The sequence below is a fragment of the Muntiacus reevesi genome, chromosome 2 (genome assembly GCF_963930625.1).
Source record: "Muntiacus reevesi chromosome 2, mMunRee1.1, whole genome shotgun sequence".
NCBI classification, from domain to species: domain Eukaryota; kingdom Metazoa; phylum Chordata; class Mammalia; order Artiodactyla; family Cervidae; genus Muntiacus; species Muntiacus reevesi.
The window spans coordinates 107,394,550-107,414,846 of NC_089250.1; the positions used below are offsets into that span (position 1 = coordinate 107,394,550).

General features: G+C 39.8%; 1 protein-coding gene across 5 annotated transcripts in view; it reads right to left on the bottom strand.

Moving 5' to 3' along the window:
* Window positions 1-20,297, bottom strand: part of ASCC1 (activating signal cointegrator 1 complex subunit 1) — a 95,157-nt gene that overhangs the window by 27,199 nt on the left and 47,661 nt on the right. For all 5 annotated transcript variants that reach the window (XM_065922533.1, XM_065922534.1, XM_065922535.1 and 2 more), the window contains exon 8: window positions 3,541-3,665. In XM_065922533.1, coding sequence (XP_065778605.1) covers window positions 3,541-3,665 — 125 coding nt within the window. The remainder of the gene's footprint in view (window positions 1-3,540; window positions 3,666-20,297) is intronic.

Consider the following 20,297-nt stretch of genomic DNA (forward strand, 5'->3'; position numbering starts at 1 on the left):
ATCTGCAAATCTATGACCTTAGCTGTGCTCCAACTCCTTGTATTAATTTAGCTTGCTTATCCCAAAAGGTGTCCTTCAAATACAGGAGGAAAAAAATGGATATCAAAGGAAAGGATAACTATTATGAAAAAGCAAGACAATGTATTCAACAGCCTTTTCAAAAGAAAATACAAGATAGAGAAGTATCCAGGGTATGTAAAATTCAAAACATCTTCAAGAATTAACTCTCAGAATATTTTCTGAAATACCAACTCTTTCCTGCCCACCAACTGACACTTAAAAGTATCTGTATTTCTACTTCTGAGTATACTCTTTTATTGTATATAACTATGGAGACTGCCACATCAGAACTGATAAAATATATTCAAAGAGCTAACTCCAGGAAGATAATATATTTTAGAAAGTCCATTGGAATTACACCTGGGTAACTATAGGACTACTTCTCTAATGAGAACTATTCTCTTATAAAGAGCCCAATCCCATGTATATTTCACAACTTAAAAACAGGCCCCCTGTTAAAAGAAAATGTGAAACTTTATAAAGCAAAATTCATACTAGGTAAATGTCAATTTAAAAAAGCAGTAATGAAATCTGGAGATTGAAATGTTTACTAACAGCTTCAAAATTTATAAGTAAATAGCATTAGCCATGAGGGGAACATAGATCAAAACCACCATGAGATACCACTTCACAATCAAGATGATGGCAATAACAAAAAAGACAGATAATAAGTGCAGGTAAAGATGTAGAGAAATTGAAGCCCTCATGTACTGCCATCCCTCCTTATTTGTGGTTCTTCTTTCCACCTTTTCAGTTATCCATGGTCAACTAAGGTCAGAAAACATTAAATGGAAAATTCCAGAAATAAATAATTTCTAAGTTTTTAATTATGTACCATTCTGAGCAGTGTGATACATCCCACCCAGGAAGTATCATCCCTTTGTCCAACATATCCCTTTCTCTCAGTTATCACAATGATTGCCAAGGTATTGCACTGCTTGTGTTCAAGTCACCCTTACTTTATTTAATCATGGCCTCAAAAAGCAAGAATAATGATGCTAGCAATTTGCATATGCCAAAGAGATGCCATAAAGTGCTTTCTTTAAGTGAAAAGGTGAAAGTTCGTGACTTAATAAGGAAAGAAAAAAATCTTAGCTAAAGTTTGCTAAGATCTATAGTAAGAACAAATCTATCAATGAAATTAGGATGAAGAAGAAAGAAATTCATAACTAGTTTTGCTGTCACACCTCAAACTGCAAAAGTTACGATCACGGTGCATATAAGTGCTTAGTAAAATTGAAAAGGGCATTATATTTGTACAATAAGAAATTCTGAGAGAGACAGATAACATTCACATAATTTTTATTATAGCATATTGTTTAATTCTTCTATTTTACTATTAGTTAATCCCTTACTGCACCTAATTTATGAATTAAACTTTATCATAGGTATTCATGTATAGGAAAAATATAGGATGTCTGGTGTATGGTTTCAGGTATCCACTGGGGACCTTGGAACACATCTCCTGCAGATAAAGTGGGGGCTACTGTACTGCTTATGGAAATGTAAAATGGTGCAGCCACTGTGGAAAATAGTCTGGCAGTTACTCAAAAAATTACAACTTTGCATTAATCATGACTCTGCAATTTCACTCTTAAGTATTTACTTAATAGAAATGAAAACATAAAAATATACACATAAATATTTACAGCAGCATTATTCATAATAGCCCAAAAGTGGAAACAACACAAATGTCCATCAACTGCTGAATGGATAAATAAAATGTGGTATGTCCATACAATGGGTTATTATTTGGTAATAAAAAGGAATGACACTGTATCATGGATGAACCTTATAAACATTATGCTAAGTGAAAGAAGCCAGTCACAGAAGATCACACATTGCATGATTCTATCAATATTTATGTGAAATATGCAAAAAAGGCAAATTCACTGAACAGAAAGGAGACTGGTGGTGCTGAGGACTGGACAGTAAAGGGAAAATTGGGGAGTCACTGCCAGAAACTAGAAAGTTTCTTTCTGGGGTGATGAAAATGTTCTAAAGTGTACTGTGGTAAAGGCTGCATAACGCACTATACTAAAAATTACTGAATTATACACTTTACATGGATGAATTATATACTATATGAATTATATCTCAATAAAGCTGTTACATTTAAAATATCTGTCAGTAGGAAATGATAACTAAGACTGTCAACACAGAATATTTTCCTATATGAAGTTCTCGTGCCAACTGAATATACATCTGGATCCACACAATTTAAAAGAAACAGATTCCTATATAATTCAACTCTTTTATGTTAAGAGGTTAGGTCATGAAATAGTTGTAAGAGCTATGAAAAGATTTAAAGACACAATTTATTTTAAAAAGCCTTAAAATACAATCTAGCATCAGAAAACAGTAACACTAGAACTAAGAATGGTATAGCTACGTATCTCTTAGTCCTACAATGGCTCTAATCAAACCAAACCAGCTTACAGTTGAGATCTCTGGTATGTATCTGAGAGAAATTAAAAGATGTACTTTGGCAAAAAGGGATACAAAAACTGTCCTAAATGATAAATCTTAAATAATTCAAGGATTCTAAATGAGGAGTCCTAATGAAGTCCTCTTCCAACGATGACTTTCTAAAACCAAGGTCAGTCCTAACAAAGGTAATAAAACCTAAATATGGGGTTTTGGTGGTGGTATATTTTGAACAACAGGCTTTAAAGAAGAAGCTGCACATAACTGGAATTTGTAGGTCCTATTCAAATAGATGCTCAATGTGCTAGACAGCTTTCATTTGGCAGGTGGGGATGGGAAGAAAAATAATCCTTTTTAAATTGCAGATTATTATCCCAAATAAAGGGTTAAAACAAGGCATTTTTATATGAAGGCTTTTAGATTCAGGAGGGGAAAAAAAAACATTAACACAAAGTTTCTCAACCTTGGTGCTACTGACATTCAGGGCTGAAAAATTCTTCATTATGAGGGGCTTGTCCCATGCATTGCAGAGGGGTAAGCAGCACCCCTGACCTCTATGCATCAGATGCCAGTAGCAGCCTGCTCCCATCTCCCTAACTGTGACAACCAAAGCATCTCCAGAGAATCCAAATGTCCTCTGGGAGGACAAAACTGCCCCTAGTTGAGAATCACGGCTCTAACACTTACTTTTATTAGTTAGTCTTCTCTTGTTTCTGGGAAAAAAAAAAAAAAAGCTGCCATGCATTTCTTAGGACATACTTACACTAAAACAATTATTTGGTGTCCACCTAAAATTTACTTAGGAATCCTGCAGTTTTACTTGCTACATCCAGCAACCCTATGTGCAAGAAGAGTATAAGATTTGAGAAGCTATATATAGCCCCATGCGCGATATGTCCTTGCCCACTTCCATTGTACTCATCAAAACAAGATAATGGATATAAAAAAGAAGATATGTTAGAGATCCTTTGATAGCCCATTCTCTTCAAACCCCAGGGTAATCATTAGACCTTGCTGGTCACAAACTGTACTGTGGTTCTATGGAGCACTTACCATTGGGGTCTTTCCTGAACAGAGTATTCATGACTGTAGCGTGGAGTTTCACACTATTCCACTCTTTCACTATTAGTCCAGATGCCTGAAAACGTTCCAGTACTCGATCCACCAATTCCTGCAGCCTGGGGAAATGAAGAAGCACAGAAACCTTAGTAAACTCCTGAACCCTAGCAAACTCAACATTTACAGAACATCTGCTCTGAGCCAATTACTGCACAAGGCCCTCAAAGAAGAGGCTGCAGTCCCCACCATCATGAAATGCACAGCTTTGTGTGGGTAACAGACCTGGAAACAACTGCAGAACATCATGGTGAGTGTTAAGGGAGTGACCAACTGTATTTGGAGGGGCCAGGTTTTCACAGGAGGCTTAAGCATGGTCTTGAAGGAACAAGGAAGTTTATCATCTTGGAAATCTGGTGCAAGCAGCCAGGTTCAACAGAGAGCTGCCTGAAAGAAAGTGCTTTAGTGGTCAATCCAGTCACAGAACCAAAAGCTACCATGACTGATGTGTTTCTGCCAGGATCAAAGGAGGTCTGCCACAACTCGAATAAGACATTTGCTCACTGGGAAGGAGCATGCACTGTGAAGATCCTGGCAGCCCTGGCCACTAAATCAAAGAGCCAGAAGTATGTGGTACCAATGAAGACAACTACAAGAAAATCCATAGGCACCATAACTGATGCTCCAAAGGGACTCCAGCTGGCTCTAAGCACTAGGGTTCTGTAGTGGATAAGTTCTGTCTTGATGATGGCTGTTCATTCCAATACCTCCAACAGAAATGACTCTTACACAAGAATTTTTCCCTTTGTTCAGGTGTTCTGATCAACAGCTTAAAGAATACTCTTTAACACTTCTTATAAGGCTGGTACAGTGGTGATGAACTCCTTCACTTTTTGTCTGAAAAACTCTTTATCTCCCCTTCAATTCTGAAGAATTTTGCCAGTTGTGCCACTGAGAAGGGGTCATTATTCCAGCAAGGGTGTGGTGGAGCAGATCTTGGTTGGAGTATTCAGAAAACAGCCATCTTATGTGACCACCCACTTATCTGATGGTGAAGTTCAGCCTGTGGCTTTTACATATTGTGCCCGAACATCCACCCTGAGCCTGGTGGAGTTCTCTCTGAACACAGGAGTTGACGGGGAGGTCTGTATCAAATGACAGTACAGCACACCTGGCCATGAACACAGAGAGCACCATGTTCCTTTCAACTTCTCCCTTGGTGTTTTTTGGTTTCTTGAGATTTGTACTGCACTCTTAACTTTCCTGGCTCAAAATCTTTCCTTCATCACCAGTGTACTAATAAACAACAGAGTTCACATTTTTTAGCTTTTACATTTTAGGTGTACATACTAGTAATACTCTTTGTATCACACACCACCTCTTTTCCCAGAGGCAAGTAGCCCTGAGACATTTGAAGGGTTTGTGAGTCTTCCACTGCTTCTTGGGCCACGTGTGTGTGCTCACTTGTGTCCAATTCTTTGCAACTCCACCGACTGTAGGCCACCAGGTTCCTCTCTGTCCACGGGATTTCCCATGCAAGAATACTGGAGTGGGTTGCCATTTCCTACTCTAGGGGATCTTCCAGACCCAAAGATTGAACCTGAGTCTCTTATGTCTCCTGCATTGGCAGGTGAATTCTTTACCACTGTGTCACCTGGGATGCCTGTGGCCTGTGGTAAAACACTGCGGCCCAGTGAGTGGCTGCTCTTTGAGCAGGCTGGATGGATCTGTTTTATGTGAGATACGGGTCAAGCTCACCTTGCATGGCCCATTTGTGGAAGTTTTCCTGAGGCCATGGGGCAGAATCTCTGGTTGCAGCAGCTGAGTTGCTCAATGCCTATATCCACAAGTTCAGCAGCCTCTGGTACCCCTATCCCTCAGTTATAGAATGTGGGCAAAACAACCATTTTCTGCTTGCACTTACGCTGAAACATGAGGGGGTTATCCTGCCATAGAGATTAACTCAGAAGCACAAAGGATTCTTTTCCCTTTCATGTTTTTCAAGCTCCAAAGTTCCAAATTAATATTTTTATAATTCTAACTTCTTTATCTTAATCGTTTTTATTAAATTCTGTCTACTAACCAAAAATATTTGAACATGAGTAAGCCACCTGATACAAAGAACTGACTCATTAGAAAAGACCCTGCTGCTGGGAAAGATTGAAGGCAGGAGGAGAAGGGGATGTCAGAGGATGAGACAGTTGAATGGCATTACCGACTCAACAGACATGGGTTTGAGCAAGCTCCGGGAGATGGTGAAGGACAGGGGAGCCTGGCGTGCTGCAGTCCATGGGGTCACAGAGAGTCAGATATGACTGAGCAACTGAACAATGACAACAAGCTATAATTAATAAAATAAATATCCATACCCTCACCACTGACCTCCAGAAACACAACCCAGGGCTGGGACGAGGGTGAAGTAAGTGAGACACTTGCCTGCAGCACAAAATTAAGGATGTGCCAAAAAATGCAGTAGTCACAAGAACTAACTTTTTTTTTTTTTACAAAAGAGATAAATAAGGTTTGAATACAACATTTTTAAAAACTCAAAATTAATGCCAAAAAAAAAAATAAAAACTCATGGTGAACAAAATACCACATTTCTGAATGAAGGCAAGATCAGTATTACTGTTTTCCTTTTGCCTCAGTACAATTTGGCATAGGACATACCAGAACCCAAGGATACTTCCTGCTCTGAAGACCCCGCGACTGCCTGCCGCCTGCCACAGCATTTGCTGGGGTGGCCGCACATCCTCATGCACCTCAACATGCTCCTCAACATTCCTGGTAGGAAACTACCATGCTTCCTCCACTGAGCAGCTTGCCAACTGCCGCCTCTGTGCCTTCTGTTACCTGGGCCCCACACGCCCACTTCCCCTTCCCTCCATCTATACAGATTTTATTATCCTTCCAAGCCCAATTAAAATCCCACTTTTCCACGAAGTCTTTCTAAGTACCTAACACAACCACCCCTCAGTATCCATGAACAAACAGTTTGCTCTTCTCTGAAATCCTACCCCACTAAGTAGGCTCTACTTAACCTTCCCAAGGATAGTCCCTTAATGTTTCACGTTTGTCTGTCTTGTTCCCCCACTGGATTGTCTGCTCCTCAACAGCATATCTGTCTCGTATCTGCCAGAGCACCACTGTACTACACATTTTGTAACTACTTGCTATGATTGGTTAACTCATGCATTTGACTGATTAAAAACTGAGAACTGAATGTTAAAAAATAAAATAAGTATGGTCTTGAAGGATCATTAAAGATTTGCAAATTAAACCAGGGAAGGAAGGACACATCAAGCAGGAGAAATAGTGTGCAAAGATGCGAAGGCATGCAAGACCACAGCTTACCTTGAAACTACCAATTACTTAATATAACTGTAACAAGTGAGAGAAAAAGGACAGTGGAGATGAACTGGATGTAAGCAAGTGGTCAGAGAATGGGAAGCTATGGAAATTTTTTAAAAGGGAATGATGTTGCCAGATGTCCATTCATGAATCTCACACTGTGGAAGACTGGAAAATGCTTCAGAAGAGAAGGGACCAGCAATACTGAGGTCAGCTAGGTGGTATTAATAATAGAGACAATAACAAACATGATGTGTCAGGCACTATTCTAAGCACTTTATATCTCTTAAATCATTTTATCTCTATCTTACCAATGAGGAAACTGAGGCACAGAGAAGTTATAAAATTTGACCAAAGTCACTTAAGTAATAAGTGATATATCCAAGATGAAAACCCATGCAGTCTGGCTTCAGAGGACCACACTATAAAGGAGAAAGGAACGAACATCTAAACTATGGCAGGGACAGGGAGAACAGAGACAAGGTTATGTATTAATACTCAAAAGAGCTTGTGAGAGAGAAGCTGGGACCCGCAGACACAACAGTGTTATAGGAGAGGAAGCAGCCGAGAGCCACTCCCAAGAGCACACCTTAAATGAATGACCAGGTGGGTCACTGACCAAGGTGGGAAGTGGTGGAGAGGGTTAACGGTGTGTATACTTCTGCATGTGTGGCACTGGCTATCTAGTGGGACATGTCCAGGAGAGAGATGGAAATAACAGAGCCTGAGGCTCAAGAGAAAAAGCTGGGCCAAAGACAGACTTGGGAGATCAGTGCAAAAACGGTCGTTAAAAGTGTGGGAAAGATGCAACCACAGGGTGAGGAGGAGTCAGAGCAAGAAGAGAGCTAAGAACAGAGACCTTATGGGACACTCCTATGTAAGGGGTCAAGAGGAACCAGCAAGGACAATCAATAAGGATGATCAGAAAATTACTAATCAGTGAATTTAGCAAAGTTGCAGGATATAAAATCAATACCCAGAAATCACTTGCATTTCTATATACTAACAGTGAAAAACCAGAAAGAGAAATTAAGGAATCAATCCCATTCACCTTTGCAATAAACAGAATTAAATATCTAGGAATAAACTTATCTAAGGAGACAAAAAGAACTGTACACAGAAAATTATAAGACACTGATGAAAGAAATCAAAGATGACATAAACAGATGGAGAGAGATTCCATGTTCCTGGATAGGAAGAATCAATACTGTGAAAATGACTATACTACCAAATGCAATCTACAGATTCAATGTGATCCCTAGCAAATTACCAATGGCATTTTTCAGAGAACTAGAACGAAAAACTTCACAATTCATATGGAAACACAAAAGACCCAGAATAGCCAAATCAGTCTTGAGAAAGAAGAATGGAGCTGGAGGAATCAACCTTCCTGACTTCAGATTACACTACAAAGCTACAGTCATCAAGACAGTATGGTACTGGCACAAAAACAGAAATACAGACCAATGGAACAAGATAGAAAGCCCAGAAATAAACCCATGCACCTATGGGTACCTTATTTTTGACAAGGGAGGCAAGAATACACAATGGGGCAAAGACAGCCTCTTCAATAAGTGGTGCTGGGAAAATGGGACAGTCACATGTAAAAGAATGAAATTAGAACACTTCCTAACACCATACACAAAGATAAACACAAAATGGATTAAAGACCTAAATGTAAGACCAGAAACTATAAAACTCTTAGAGAAAAACATAGAACACTCGATGACATAAATCAAAGCAAGATCCTCTATGACCCACCTTCTAGAGGAATGGAAATAAAAACAAAAGTAAACAAGTGGGACCTGATTAAATTTAAAAGCTTTTGCACAGCAAAGGAAACTATAAGCAAGTTGAAAAGACAACCCTCAGAATGGGAGAAAATAATAGCAAATCAAACAACTGACAAAGGATTAAATTCCAAAATATACAAGCAGCTCATACAACTCAATGCCAGAAGAACAAACAACCCAATCAAAAAGTGGGAAAAAGACCTAAACAGACATTTCTTCAAAGACGACATGCTGATAGTTAACAAACCCATGAGAAGATGCTCAACACTGCTCACCATTAAAGAAATGCAAATCAAAACTATAATGAGATATCATCTCACACCAGTCTGAATGGCCATCATCAAAAAGTCTACAAACAATAAATGCTGGAGAGGGTGTGGAGAAAAGGGAACACTCTTGCACTGTTGGTGGGAATATAAATTGATATAGCCACTATGGAAGACGGTATGGAGATTCCTTAAAAAACTAGGAATAAAGCCACCACATGACCCAGCAATCCCACTCATAGGCATATACCCTGAAGAAACCAAAACTGAAAAAGACACATGTATCCCATTGTTCAGTGAAGCACTATTTACAATAGCTAGAACATGCAAGCAACCTAGATGTCCATCGACAGATGAATGGATAAAGAAGTTGTGGTACATATACACAATGGAATATTACCCAGTCATAAACAGGAATACATTTGAGTCAGTTCTAATGAGGGAGATGAACCTAGAGCCTATTATACAGAGTGAGGTGAGTCAGAAAGAGAACAATCAATACTGTATTCTAATGCATATATACGAAATCTAGAAAAATGGTACTGAAGAATATATTTGCAGGGCAGCAATGGAGAAACAGACATGCAGAACAGACTTGCGGACATGGGGAGAGGGGAGGAGAGGGTGAGATGTATGGAGAGAGTAACACAGAAACTTACATGACAATATGGAAAACAGATAGCCAACGAGAATTTGCTGTATGGCTCAGGAAACTCAAACAGAGGCTCTGTATCATCCTAGAGGGGTGGTATAGGAGGGAGATGGGAGGGACGTTCAAAAGAGAGGGGACATATGCATACCTGTGGCTGATACATGTTGAGGTTTGACAGAAAACAACAAAATTCTGTACAGCAATTATCCTTCAACTAAAAAAATAAATTTAAATTAAAAAAAATAAGGATGAGGAACAAGAAAAGGAAAACTTCAGAAAGACTGAAAGGCGAATTACAAAAGGTGGGTGGGGAGGGGGAGGGAGGAACACTGAGTGTAGTACAATGCTATAGAAAAGTAAAGTAGGAAAAGGAGCAACAGATGCCTACTTATTTCTTAAAGTCATAACATTATTTGCTAGAGCAGTTTCACTGGCATACTGGCAATAGAAGCCTTACTGCAGAGCACCAAGGGAGAGGCCAGTGAGACAGGGAAGGGATACGGGCACATAAGCTCAAGAAACTTATAAGGAAGGGAAAAAACTAATTGTCTTGGTAACTAGATAAAGAATCAAGGACAGGCTGTTTGCGTTTGTTTCCAGTGAGGAGACAGAGTTGAAAATGCTTACTGACAACACAAAAACTATCCAACAGAGATGGAAGATGAAACTTCAAGCAAGAGAAGGGACTGACAGAACAAGATCTCAAATGAGAAAGGAAGGGCTGGTGTGTCATAGGTGATGGGAACACAGAGATGAGCGGAACAAGTCCCCGCCCTCGAGTGGCTTACATTCTGGTGGAAGGAGACAAACAATAAACAAACACGTACATGACATCAGGTGGTGCTAAGCACCATGAAGAAAACAAAATGGAAGAGAGAGAGGAGAAAGGGTCTGACACGGTGATCGGGGACAGCTTCCCTGATAAAGTGACACTTGAGCACAGACCTAAGGGAATAGCATTTCAGAGAAAGGGAACAGCAGATACAGTCATCTAAGGCAGCATGGCATGACAGAGGAACAGGAAGAAGTCAGTGTATAAAATGAAGTTGTGAGGAGAGGTGATGAGGAGGGAGCACCAGGTCACGGGGGCTTCCATAAGGCTTTTAGGCCTCTGTAAGGACTTGTCTTTAATTCCAGGTGAGGTAATGAGCTTTTGGAGAGTTTTCAGCAAAAGAAGGGCATAATCTGACTGGCATTTAAAAGGAAACCTCTCACGGCCCTATGGAGGACAGACAGTGGAGGGCAAGGAAGGATGCAGGAAGGCAGCCCAGAGGCTGTCACAAGCCAGGTGGCGGGCGTGGCACCAGTGCAGGTGGTGAGGAGCATGGTGGCTTTTCTAATACATTGCAGTCAGGAGCTGAAGATAATGACTCTAAAAGAATTTTTGTCCTGAACAACTGAAAGAGTGTATATCAAAGAATAAACCATCTCCCGGATCATGAGAAATTCTGTGGAGAGAGAAGGGCAGTGATGAAATAGAGACAGGCAGAAGCAGGGTGTGAAGGCTCCTGTGTGTCAAGGCAGGGTTGCTCCAGTCTTGACAGGCCTAGGAAAGCCAGGTCAGGCTGTAAGAAGCAAGATACTTGCTTCTAAAAAACTAAAGGCATGGAAAGGAAAGGCAAGGAAAACTAAAGGCATGAAAGCCAGTTAAAACAGATGCTGTGCTTCCTGGCACAGTTGTCTTAATCTTTTTCTGATTACAAAAATAATACACTTGTTATAAAAAACAATGGAAAGTGCAGAAAAGGAGAAAAAGGAAAAAACCTTACCATCCACAGATAAAACACTTATGTGGGGGCTACATAATTTTTAAGTCTTTTGCTACAGACATATGTCAATTTTAAAAAGACAAAACAGTTTTTTGTAACCTGCTTATTTAATATACCCTGAATATTTGCCCATGATATAAAATATTTTTCTCAAGTATTTAAACTAGTATTTTAACCAAAAGGGTTAACCAATAATACATTAATAAGGATGGAGAAAGAGGACTGATTCAAGAAAATGACTTTGTTCCTACATTCCTAAAGGGAAAATAAAATATATTCACAATGCACATAATCTGATCTTGCAGTCAATTGATTTAATTAACTGTGCATGTGGCTCTCCAAGCCAGGACCTACATTATCGTGTCTAAAGTTTCTGATTAACTAACACCTCATAAACTTTAAAATATTGCAACAGGTCTAAATATAATCAAGCACTGCAAAATGCCTCTCAATTTCAAATCACAACAGAATGATGCCTCCCTGTTCCCTCTTCTCTGTTAAAGAAGTGGATAGGGAGCTCAGATGGAGAGAAACAGCGAGCATGTTAATACCAGAGGAAGGAAATTAAATTGATCAAGTGAAAGAATCCAGTTTCCAGCTTTGTCTTTCTGGAAAATTAAGACTCCTGCCAAACTTACAGACTCAGAACTTTGAAGACACTAAAGTCCTTTCAAATGTTCTACTGTAACCTGCTCATTTTAAACAAGAGGAAATGAAGCAGACAGGTTGAGGTGCTCAGTAATGACAGAGAGAAAGGGACTCCAAGGCTCCTGGCAGCCAGGGCTGCTCTGCTATCAATTAACTGTGCACTCCATGAAGTCGGCTCTTTATCTTATTCACTGCCTTATCCTGGCACCCAAGGATTAACTGGCACCCAAGTTAATGCCTAACTGACAAATCATCAGTGCTCGATGAATAGATGTTGCAGGTGTGTATGCATGAATTCACAGATGACAAATCTTTGGAGATCTATTAAAAGAACTTAAGGGTGCTTAGAAACAAACACTAAATTTCAGGCTGCCATCGCAGATACTACATTTGACAGTATATCAGTATATTTCTAACAGTACAGTCTTTCAATTCTTACTTCATTGAACCAGGAAAGGTCCTGGTTGATTGTGAAAGAGTCACAAAGCTTCTCTATGCCTTTGCATCCTCGTAAGTGAATTAAAAATAACATAGGGTTGCTATGAGAAAAACATGAGAAAAATTCTTAAGCAGCTTTATCATTTTGACAGAACTGTGTGTTTGAAAACAGAAGTCAGTTATTAATGTCTTGAATCTGAGCTCTCAGTTCAAAGGCTTCAGTTCAGTTCAGTTGCTCAGTCGTGTCCGACTCTTTGCGACCCCATGAATCACACCATGCCAGGCCTCCCTGTCTATCACCAACTCCTGGAGTTTATTCAAACTCATGTCCATCGAGTCGGTGATGCCATCCAGCCATCTCATCCACTGTCGTCCCCTTCTCCTCCTGCCCCCAATCCCTCCCAGCATCAGGGTCTTTTCCAATGAGTCAACTCTTCGTATGAGGTGGCCAAAGTATTAAAGGCTTATAAGCACTCAAACATTCCAGAGGCTTGGAGCTGTACAGCAGAATGACCACTGACTCCCTAGAAGTGCAAATTCCAGGCTTTTGTTTGCCAATTCCCCCTCCCCCCAATTTAACTCAGTTCTATCCAGTTAACATTTCCTGAGTGCTCACTATATACAGGCATTATGCCAGTCACTAAAAGAATTAAAAACTAAGCAAACACAGTTCCTGTCATTAAGGTGCTTACAATCTATTAAAATAACTATAAAGAGGACATTGGTAATGACACAAACAATACAAAGTGCTTTGATAACTTAAAGGTGGAAGACAGTACTGTTAGGCTGAGGCTAGAAAAGGCTACCAGGAGGATGGGGTGAAAAGAGGAAGTTAACCAGACTCACTTCACCTTTGAAAATAAGCTGAATAAGTAAATCACTTAAATAAACAAACATTCACTGAACATCGACTATAAGCCATGAATTATAAAAGCTAGTGGATATATAATGCTGAAATAAGACACTTCCTGCCCCCAAGCATCTTAAAGTCTACTTGAGCAAAAAGAAGGATAGCAAGGAGGACAGAAAGAGATGAGGAGTAACACAGAAATTTTAGTCATAAGAAACGACATTAAGAAAGATACAAAGGATCACCAACAAGCAGTGAAGCTGACTAGGGCTTGGGGCAAGTGCAAGATAGTAGAAGATCAAGTTGAAATATTAAGTTGGTTTCATCCTGTAAGATCCTGACTACTAGACTGAAGAATATGAACTAATTCAAAGAATGATGTAAAATGATGGGAGATTTTCAAGTAATAGTAAGTCCTACTGTATATAGGTTAAACCTTGGAAAGGCTGTGTAGTAGTAGGACTTATACACAGTGACATAAAAGTAATGTCTAAGTAATGTCTCTTGAAAAGAACTATAGAATAATATGAATAATGTGGTCCAGTTTGTATAAAACAATATGCACAGATAGTGACTCTCAGCAGTATCTGCTCTGCATACAATCTATCACAGAAGAATACAGGGAAAGTCAGAGCAGGGGAAAGGGGGCCATTAATTTTCATTTTACCAATCTGGGAGGCTTTAGTTTTTTGAGAGAAAATAATATGAAAGGAAGATGGCAAACTGGAAGACAGTACTGTGATGCTGGGCTGTACAGTTGTAGAATTTAACTACACTTTTCTTATCTTCTTTTCGCCGAACTTCCCAAAAGAGTGGTCTGTCTCCAGTTATTCTTAATCTCCCTTTTCCACCCCATGAGCACAGGCTTTACAGTCAAACACATTTGGATCAAACCATAATTCTACAACTTACATGCACATACCGATTACTACTGATCTCGGTATGATGAAGTATACCAGGTATATCTGAGCAAGTATAATACTTGCCTGCTTTACCAACATTTTAATTAAAAAAAAAAAAAAACTTACTGATAAGCTAAAAGAAAAAAATTACTATAAAAAAATAGCCACTGATAAGATGTTTATATATTCAGATTAACTAGTTTATTTCTCTCTTGCTCGCTCTTTCTACTTTTGAGGGGGGAAAAGTAAACATGTATTTACAAATTGTTTTATAATCACAGAAACACTATAATGATTACGACAAACCCTCTACCTTCCAAGGATTTTAGAGTCTACTTGAGGAAAAAGAAGGATAGCAATAAGGAAAGACAGCACTTAGACACAAGAAGTTTTTATTTCACTTTTGTTTTTTAGATGTTTATTTATTTATTTATATTTATTTTTTTAAATTTATTTTTAAAGATGTTTTTTAAATGAGCAAATAATTCCAGGTTGACAGCCATTTTCTCTAGAAAACATCCCACTGTCTTCCATTGTTAATACTTCCATTGTTAATAAAACATCCCGCTTCCATTGTTAATAGCTTCCATTGTTAATACGGAGAAGTCCGCACGCCTGATAATAGTCAATCCTCTATAGATGACATCTTTTAAACTCTTCAGTCTTCAGTGTTCTTCACTTCCATTGTGATTTATCTTGATATGGATTTCTTTTTATTTATTGTGTGCATTTATTCTCTTTTTCTCTTATCTTTGTTACTGCCTCAATCCAAGCCCCTCTAATCTCTTCATATGGACATCTCATGTGACCCTACCGCTCCCTCATTATGCTTCATCCACACCTGGAATTTGCTGGGGTTTTTCCTGTCACAGGGCTTCTGCTCCACATTTTCTTTTGCCTAGAACTTCCCACCACTCCTCTGCCTGCAAACTCTCACTCTTTTCAGACCTCAATTCAGTATCAGTTCCTCAAAGAGGTTTTCCTTAATCCTGCCCTCCTGCAGTCTAAACTGTCATGTTTTCCATCTTTAAAAGAGCACTGTTTTCTGCCTGCTTCACCTTTGTCACACCTTGCAATGATATATTTGTGTATTATTTATTAACATCTGTTTTCTCCATTAGTCTGCAAACTACAAAGCAGGCAATGACTATGTCTGGCTTTACTCACCATTCTATATTCACAGCCTAGCACAGTGCCTGGCACAGAGCAGGCATTTAATAAAGTTTTATTGAGTACACAAATGACCAAAGATCAGTGTTCCTTTCACATGGTGTATAACACTGCCTCTAGATCTGTACTTGGTATTTATTCCCTTTTCCTAACATGCTACTACCTCATTTGGCAAATTCCTCATTCAGTAAAGAAACCTCCTTTCTGAAGCCTCCCTTTATTTTTTAATTTGCACACACATAAGCATAGTTTTGCTGCTCATCCATGCACCTGCAGAATCTCAGTAACAGTCTGCACCCTAGCATATTCTAGTTACTGATATCTGCCTCATCTATAAGAAAGAATCCCTAGGGTCTACTGCACCTCACATCCTGGGCACCTGAAAAATGCCTGAGGGAAAAGGGGACTGGAAATGCCCTGTAAGATAGACTAACTGATGGGGTCAGGTCTTTGTGGAGATAAGAAGGAATGGGGTCCCAGAGTAAATAAAGGGTTAGCCTCATGAGAGATAATGCATGCCATTCTTCAGAATGAGTGTGAAACTGAATGGGGTGGGTGTGATGAAAACAGGAAGACTGTGAGAGAAAAAGGAAGGAAATTGACTTCGCTTCATGTACTCAGTTTAATGTTGGGAAGATACTCTTCTAGAGGGGCAAGGGTAGAGGCCTATGAGAGTAAGACAGAACAGAATAGCCACTGTGCTCAATGCTTAAGTCTTAGCAATACTCGACTACTAAGCAATGAGTAAAATGGCTGAATGCAAATGCCCTACAAAGTCAAGGCTTTACAAAATATAAGGATCTAACAATATGTGTTGGAGAAGGAAATGGCAATCCCCTCCAGTGTTCTTGCCTGGAAAATCCCTAGGACGGGGGAGCCTGCTGGGCTGCCGTCTATGGGGTCACACAGAGTCGGACATGACTGAAGCGACTTAGCAGCAGCAGCAGCAGCAACAATACATGCAGCTATACTTTCCCGGCCCTTTTTTCAGAGGAAAAACCTGATCTAAGTGGTTCCATTCTTTTGAAGGTCAGGTACTTCATGGTCAAGTATTTTAAGGGAATCTTTGATTTAAAAATATATGAAATCATACAGAGAAAGCTGGGTATGTTTTTTTAAATTATGACAAGGCCTCTACTCCATGACTGCATTGAACAGGGTCTCTTCACATAAAAAAACACAAATGATTGGATGTACCTTAAAAACAGGGCTATGTATTACTCATTTCTCTATCAATTTACAGTCGTGCAAAATATCTTGCACAAAGGAGGCCTTCAAATAGTTTTAATGTTGAGTTAACTAAGGGGTATATAAAGTCCCTTAGACACTGCAATTGGGGGGAGGGGAATCTACAAATCTTTTTGAAATAACACAAATGTGTCTCTTCTTGTCAAAGTGGAATGGGCAAGGAAAAAGAGAAAACAGAGCAGTAGGAGAGATGAAAGTGAAGTCATTCAGTCGTGTCTAACCCTTTGTGACCCCATGGACTGTAGCCTACCAGGCTCCTTCGTCCATGGGATTTTCCAAGCAAGAATACTGGAGTGGGTTGCCATTTCCTTCTCCAAGAGAGATGAGAATTATTAAAAAAATGTTCTTGGTTGATCCTATTAGTGGATTTAGTCAACAATTCACATGACTTTTCAGCTTACAAGCCCTCATAATATCAAGTGTGCAAAATCTGTAAGGGTTGTGAAGTAATGCAACTCAAATGGGAGACTTGATCCCACGGTTTTTAAACAGATCACACATGGCCTCAGGGCTTTAATGCAGCTCACCTTCTTGATGTCTCATCACAGAAAGAATTCAGTGAGACACAAAGTGATAAGCAAGAAGTGAATTCATTTAGAAAGAAACACACTGAACAGAGCATGGGCCATCTCAGAAAGCAAGAGGGGCCCCAGAGTATGGGGTTGTCAGTTTTTACAGGGCTGGGTAGTTTCATTAGCTAATGAGTGGTGGGATTATTCCAATTATTTCGGGAAGGCGCAGGGATTTCCAGGAATTGGGTCACCATCCACATGTTGACCTTTTATAGTCAGCCTTCAAACTGGTGGCTCAGAAGGTAAAGAATCCACCTGCAATGGAGGAGACCCAGGTTGGATCCCTGGGTTGGGAAGATCCCCAAAGAAGGGAATGGCTACCCACTACACTATTCTTGCCTAGAGAATTCCATGGACAGAGGAGCCTGGCTGGCTATAGTCCATGGGGTCACAAAGAGTCAGACACACTGAACAACCAACACACATTTTGGAACTGTCATGGAGCTGGTGGGTGTGTCACTTAGCTAATGTTAATGTATTACATTGAGGATACCATAAGGCTCAAGGTCCACTGGAAGACAAATCTTCTGCCATCTTCTACCTAGTTGGTTATAACCAGATTTTGTCATGTCCTATGGCTACGTCCTTTTATACGGTTCATGAGGTTCTCACAGCAAGTATACTGGGGTGGTTTGCATTCCCTCCTCCAGTGGATCACATTTTGTCAGAACTCTCTGCTATGGTCTGTCCATCTTGGGTGGCCCTACATGACATGGCTTATAGCTTCCTCAAGTTACACAAGCCCCTTCACTACAACAAGGCAGTGATACAAGCTGAATGAGTAACAAGCTGGAATCAAGATAGGCAGGAGAAACATCAACAACCTCAGATATGTGGATTATACCACTCTAATGGCAGAGTGAAGAGGAACTAAAGAGCCTCTTGATGAGGGTGAAGGAGGAGAGACATTATTCTGCGGGCAAAGATATGCATAGTCATGGCTGTGGTATTCCCAATGGTCACATACAGTTGTGAGAGTTGGACCATAAAAAAGGCAGAACACAGAAGAACTGATGCCTTCTAACTATGGTGCTTGAGAACACTCCTGAGAGTCTCCTGGACAGCAAAAAGATCAAACCAGTCAATCTTAAGGGAAATCAACTCTGCATACTCATTGGAAGGACTGATGCTGAAGCTGAAACTCCAGTATTTTGGTCATCTGACGCAAACAGCCGACTCATTGGAAAAGTCCCTGATGATGGAAAAGATTGAGGGCAGAAGGAGAAGAGAGTATCAGAGGATGAGATGATTGGATGGCATCACCAATGCAATGGACATGAACTTGGGCAAACTTTGGGAGATGGTGAGGGACAGAGGGGCCTGGCATGCTGCAGTCCATGGGGTCACAAAGAGTTGGAGATGACTGGGCAACAAAGCCTATGCCATTCTTTTAAAGGTTGTGCCCTACCACCTTCCCTCCCACTTCAGTTGGATTTGTGGGAACATAAAGGGTACATTCACCTCCTAAGACCTTTCCTTTCCATTAATGTAAGGAAAAATTATGTCTGAGCACTGTCTTCAAAAGACATCTAGCTTCTATAGCTCTTATTTTCCTTCGCATTTCAAAAAGCAATGCTTTTCTATACTTGAAAGTCGACATCACTTTGCCGATAAAGGTCCGTATAGTCAAAGCTGTGGTTTTCCAGTAGTCATGTATGGATGTGAGAGTTGAACTATAAAGAAGGCTGAGTGCCAAAGAACTGATGCTTTTAAACTGTGGTGTTGAAGAAGACTCTTGAGAGTCCCAGGGACAGCAAGGAGAGCAAGGCAGTCAACTCTGTATATTCACTGGAAGGACTGATGCTGAAGCTGAAGCTTCAGTACTTTGGCTACCTGATGCCAAGAGCTGACTCACTGGAAAAGACCCTGATCCTAGGAAAGATTGAGGGCAGGAAGAAAAGAGGGTGGTAAAGGATGAGATGGTTGGATGGCATCCCTGAATCAATGTACATGAGTTTGAGCAAACTCCGGGAGAGAGTGAAGGACATGGAAGCCTGGCGTGCTGCAGTCCATGGGGTCACAGAGAACGAACATGACTTAGCGACTGAACAACAACAAAATACTTGAAAGACCTTCTATAGAACTAAGGATCTAACCATTAAACATATTCAATGGAAACACTCAAAGTAATGATTTCATTACCCTTGCTTAATGACCACCCTCTCTTCCCTGGGAGCCACATCAAATAGGGTAAACCAAAACTGTGCAGTCTATGATATATGTATGTTAAAACAGACTTGAAGATCTAGATTAGGAAAAATTCACTATTTTATTTAATGAAACACTGTAATCCATGTAAATTTTCCATATAGCTTCATGTTAACTGCCTAACTCTAGGCTATCACAGATTTTAGTTTTACAACAGTAAGGTACAGGCAAAAATTAAGACTTGTAACAGAAAAAGGAAGACAGAGGTTGGGCTGAGTCACTGTGACATTCTATAAAATTACAAGGTTTATCAACGAAATAAAAAACATGCCTTTAAAACATTTTTAAAAGTGAGTCAGCCCCAAAGAATTGGAAACAGCTCTACTCACAATAGCCAAAAGGTGGAAACAGACCCAAATGCCCATCAACTGAAGAATAAACAAAATGTGGTATCCTTTCATACAATGGAAAATTATTTAGCCATAAAAAGGAATAAGTACTGATACGTGCAATAATATGGATGAATATTAAAAACATATACTGAAAGAAGCCAGACACAAAAGGCCACGTACTGTATGGTTCATTTATAGAAAATTTACAGAATAGGCAAGTCCATAGAGTCACTAGACGAGTGGCTGCCAGGGGCTGGGGCTGGGAAGAGGGAAGTATGGGGGAAGAGAGAAACAGAGAGTGACTGCTTAACAGGTCTAGGATCTCCTTTTGGGGTGATAAAAATGTTCTAGAACTAGACAGTGGTGATGGTTGCACAATGCTATTAATGTACTTGATGCCACTCAATTATACCCTTTAAAACAGTTAAAATGATGAATTTTAGTATGTGAACTTTACCACCTTCCAAAGAAACATAGGTCACAATTTTCTATTTTATTTTAGGAATAAGAATTGGAACACGGTTTATTCTACTCAGCCGAGCATACATATACTAA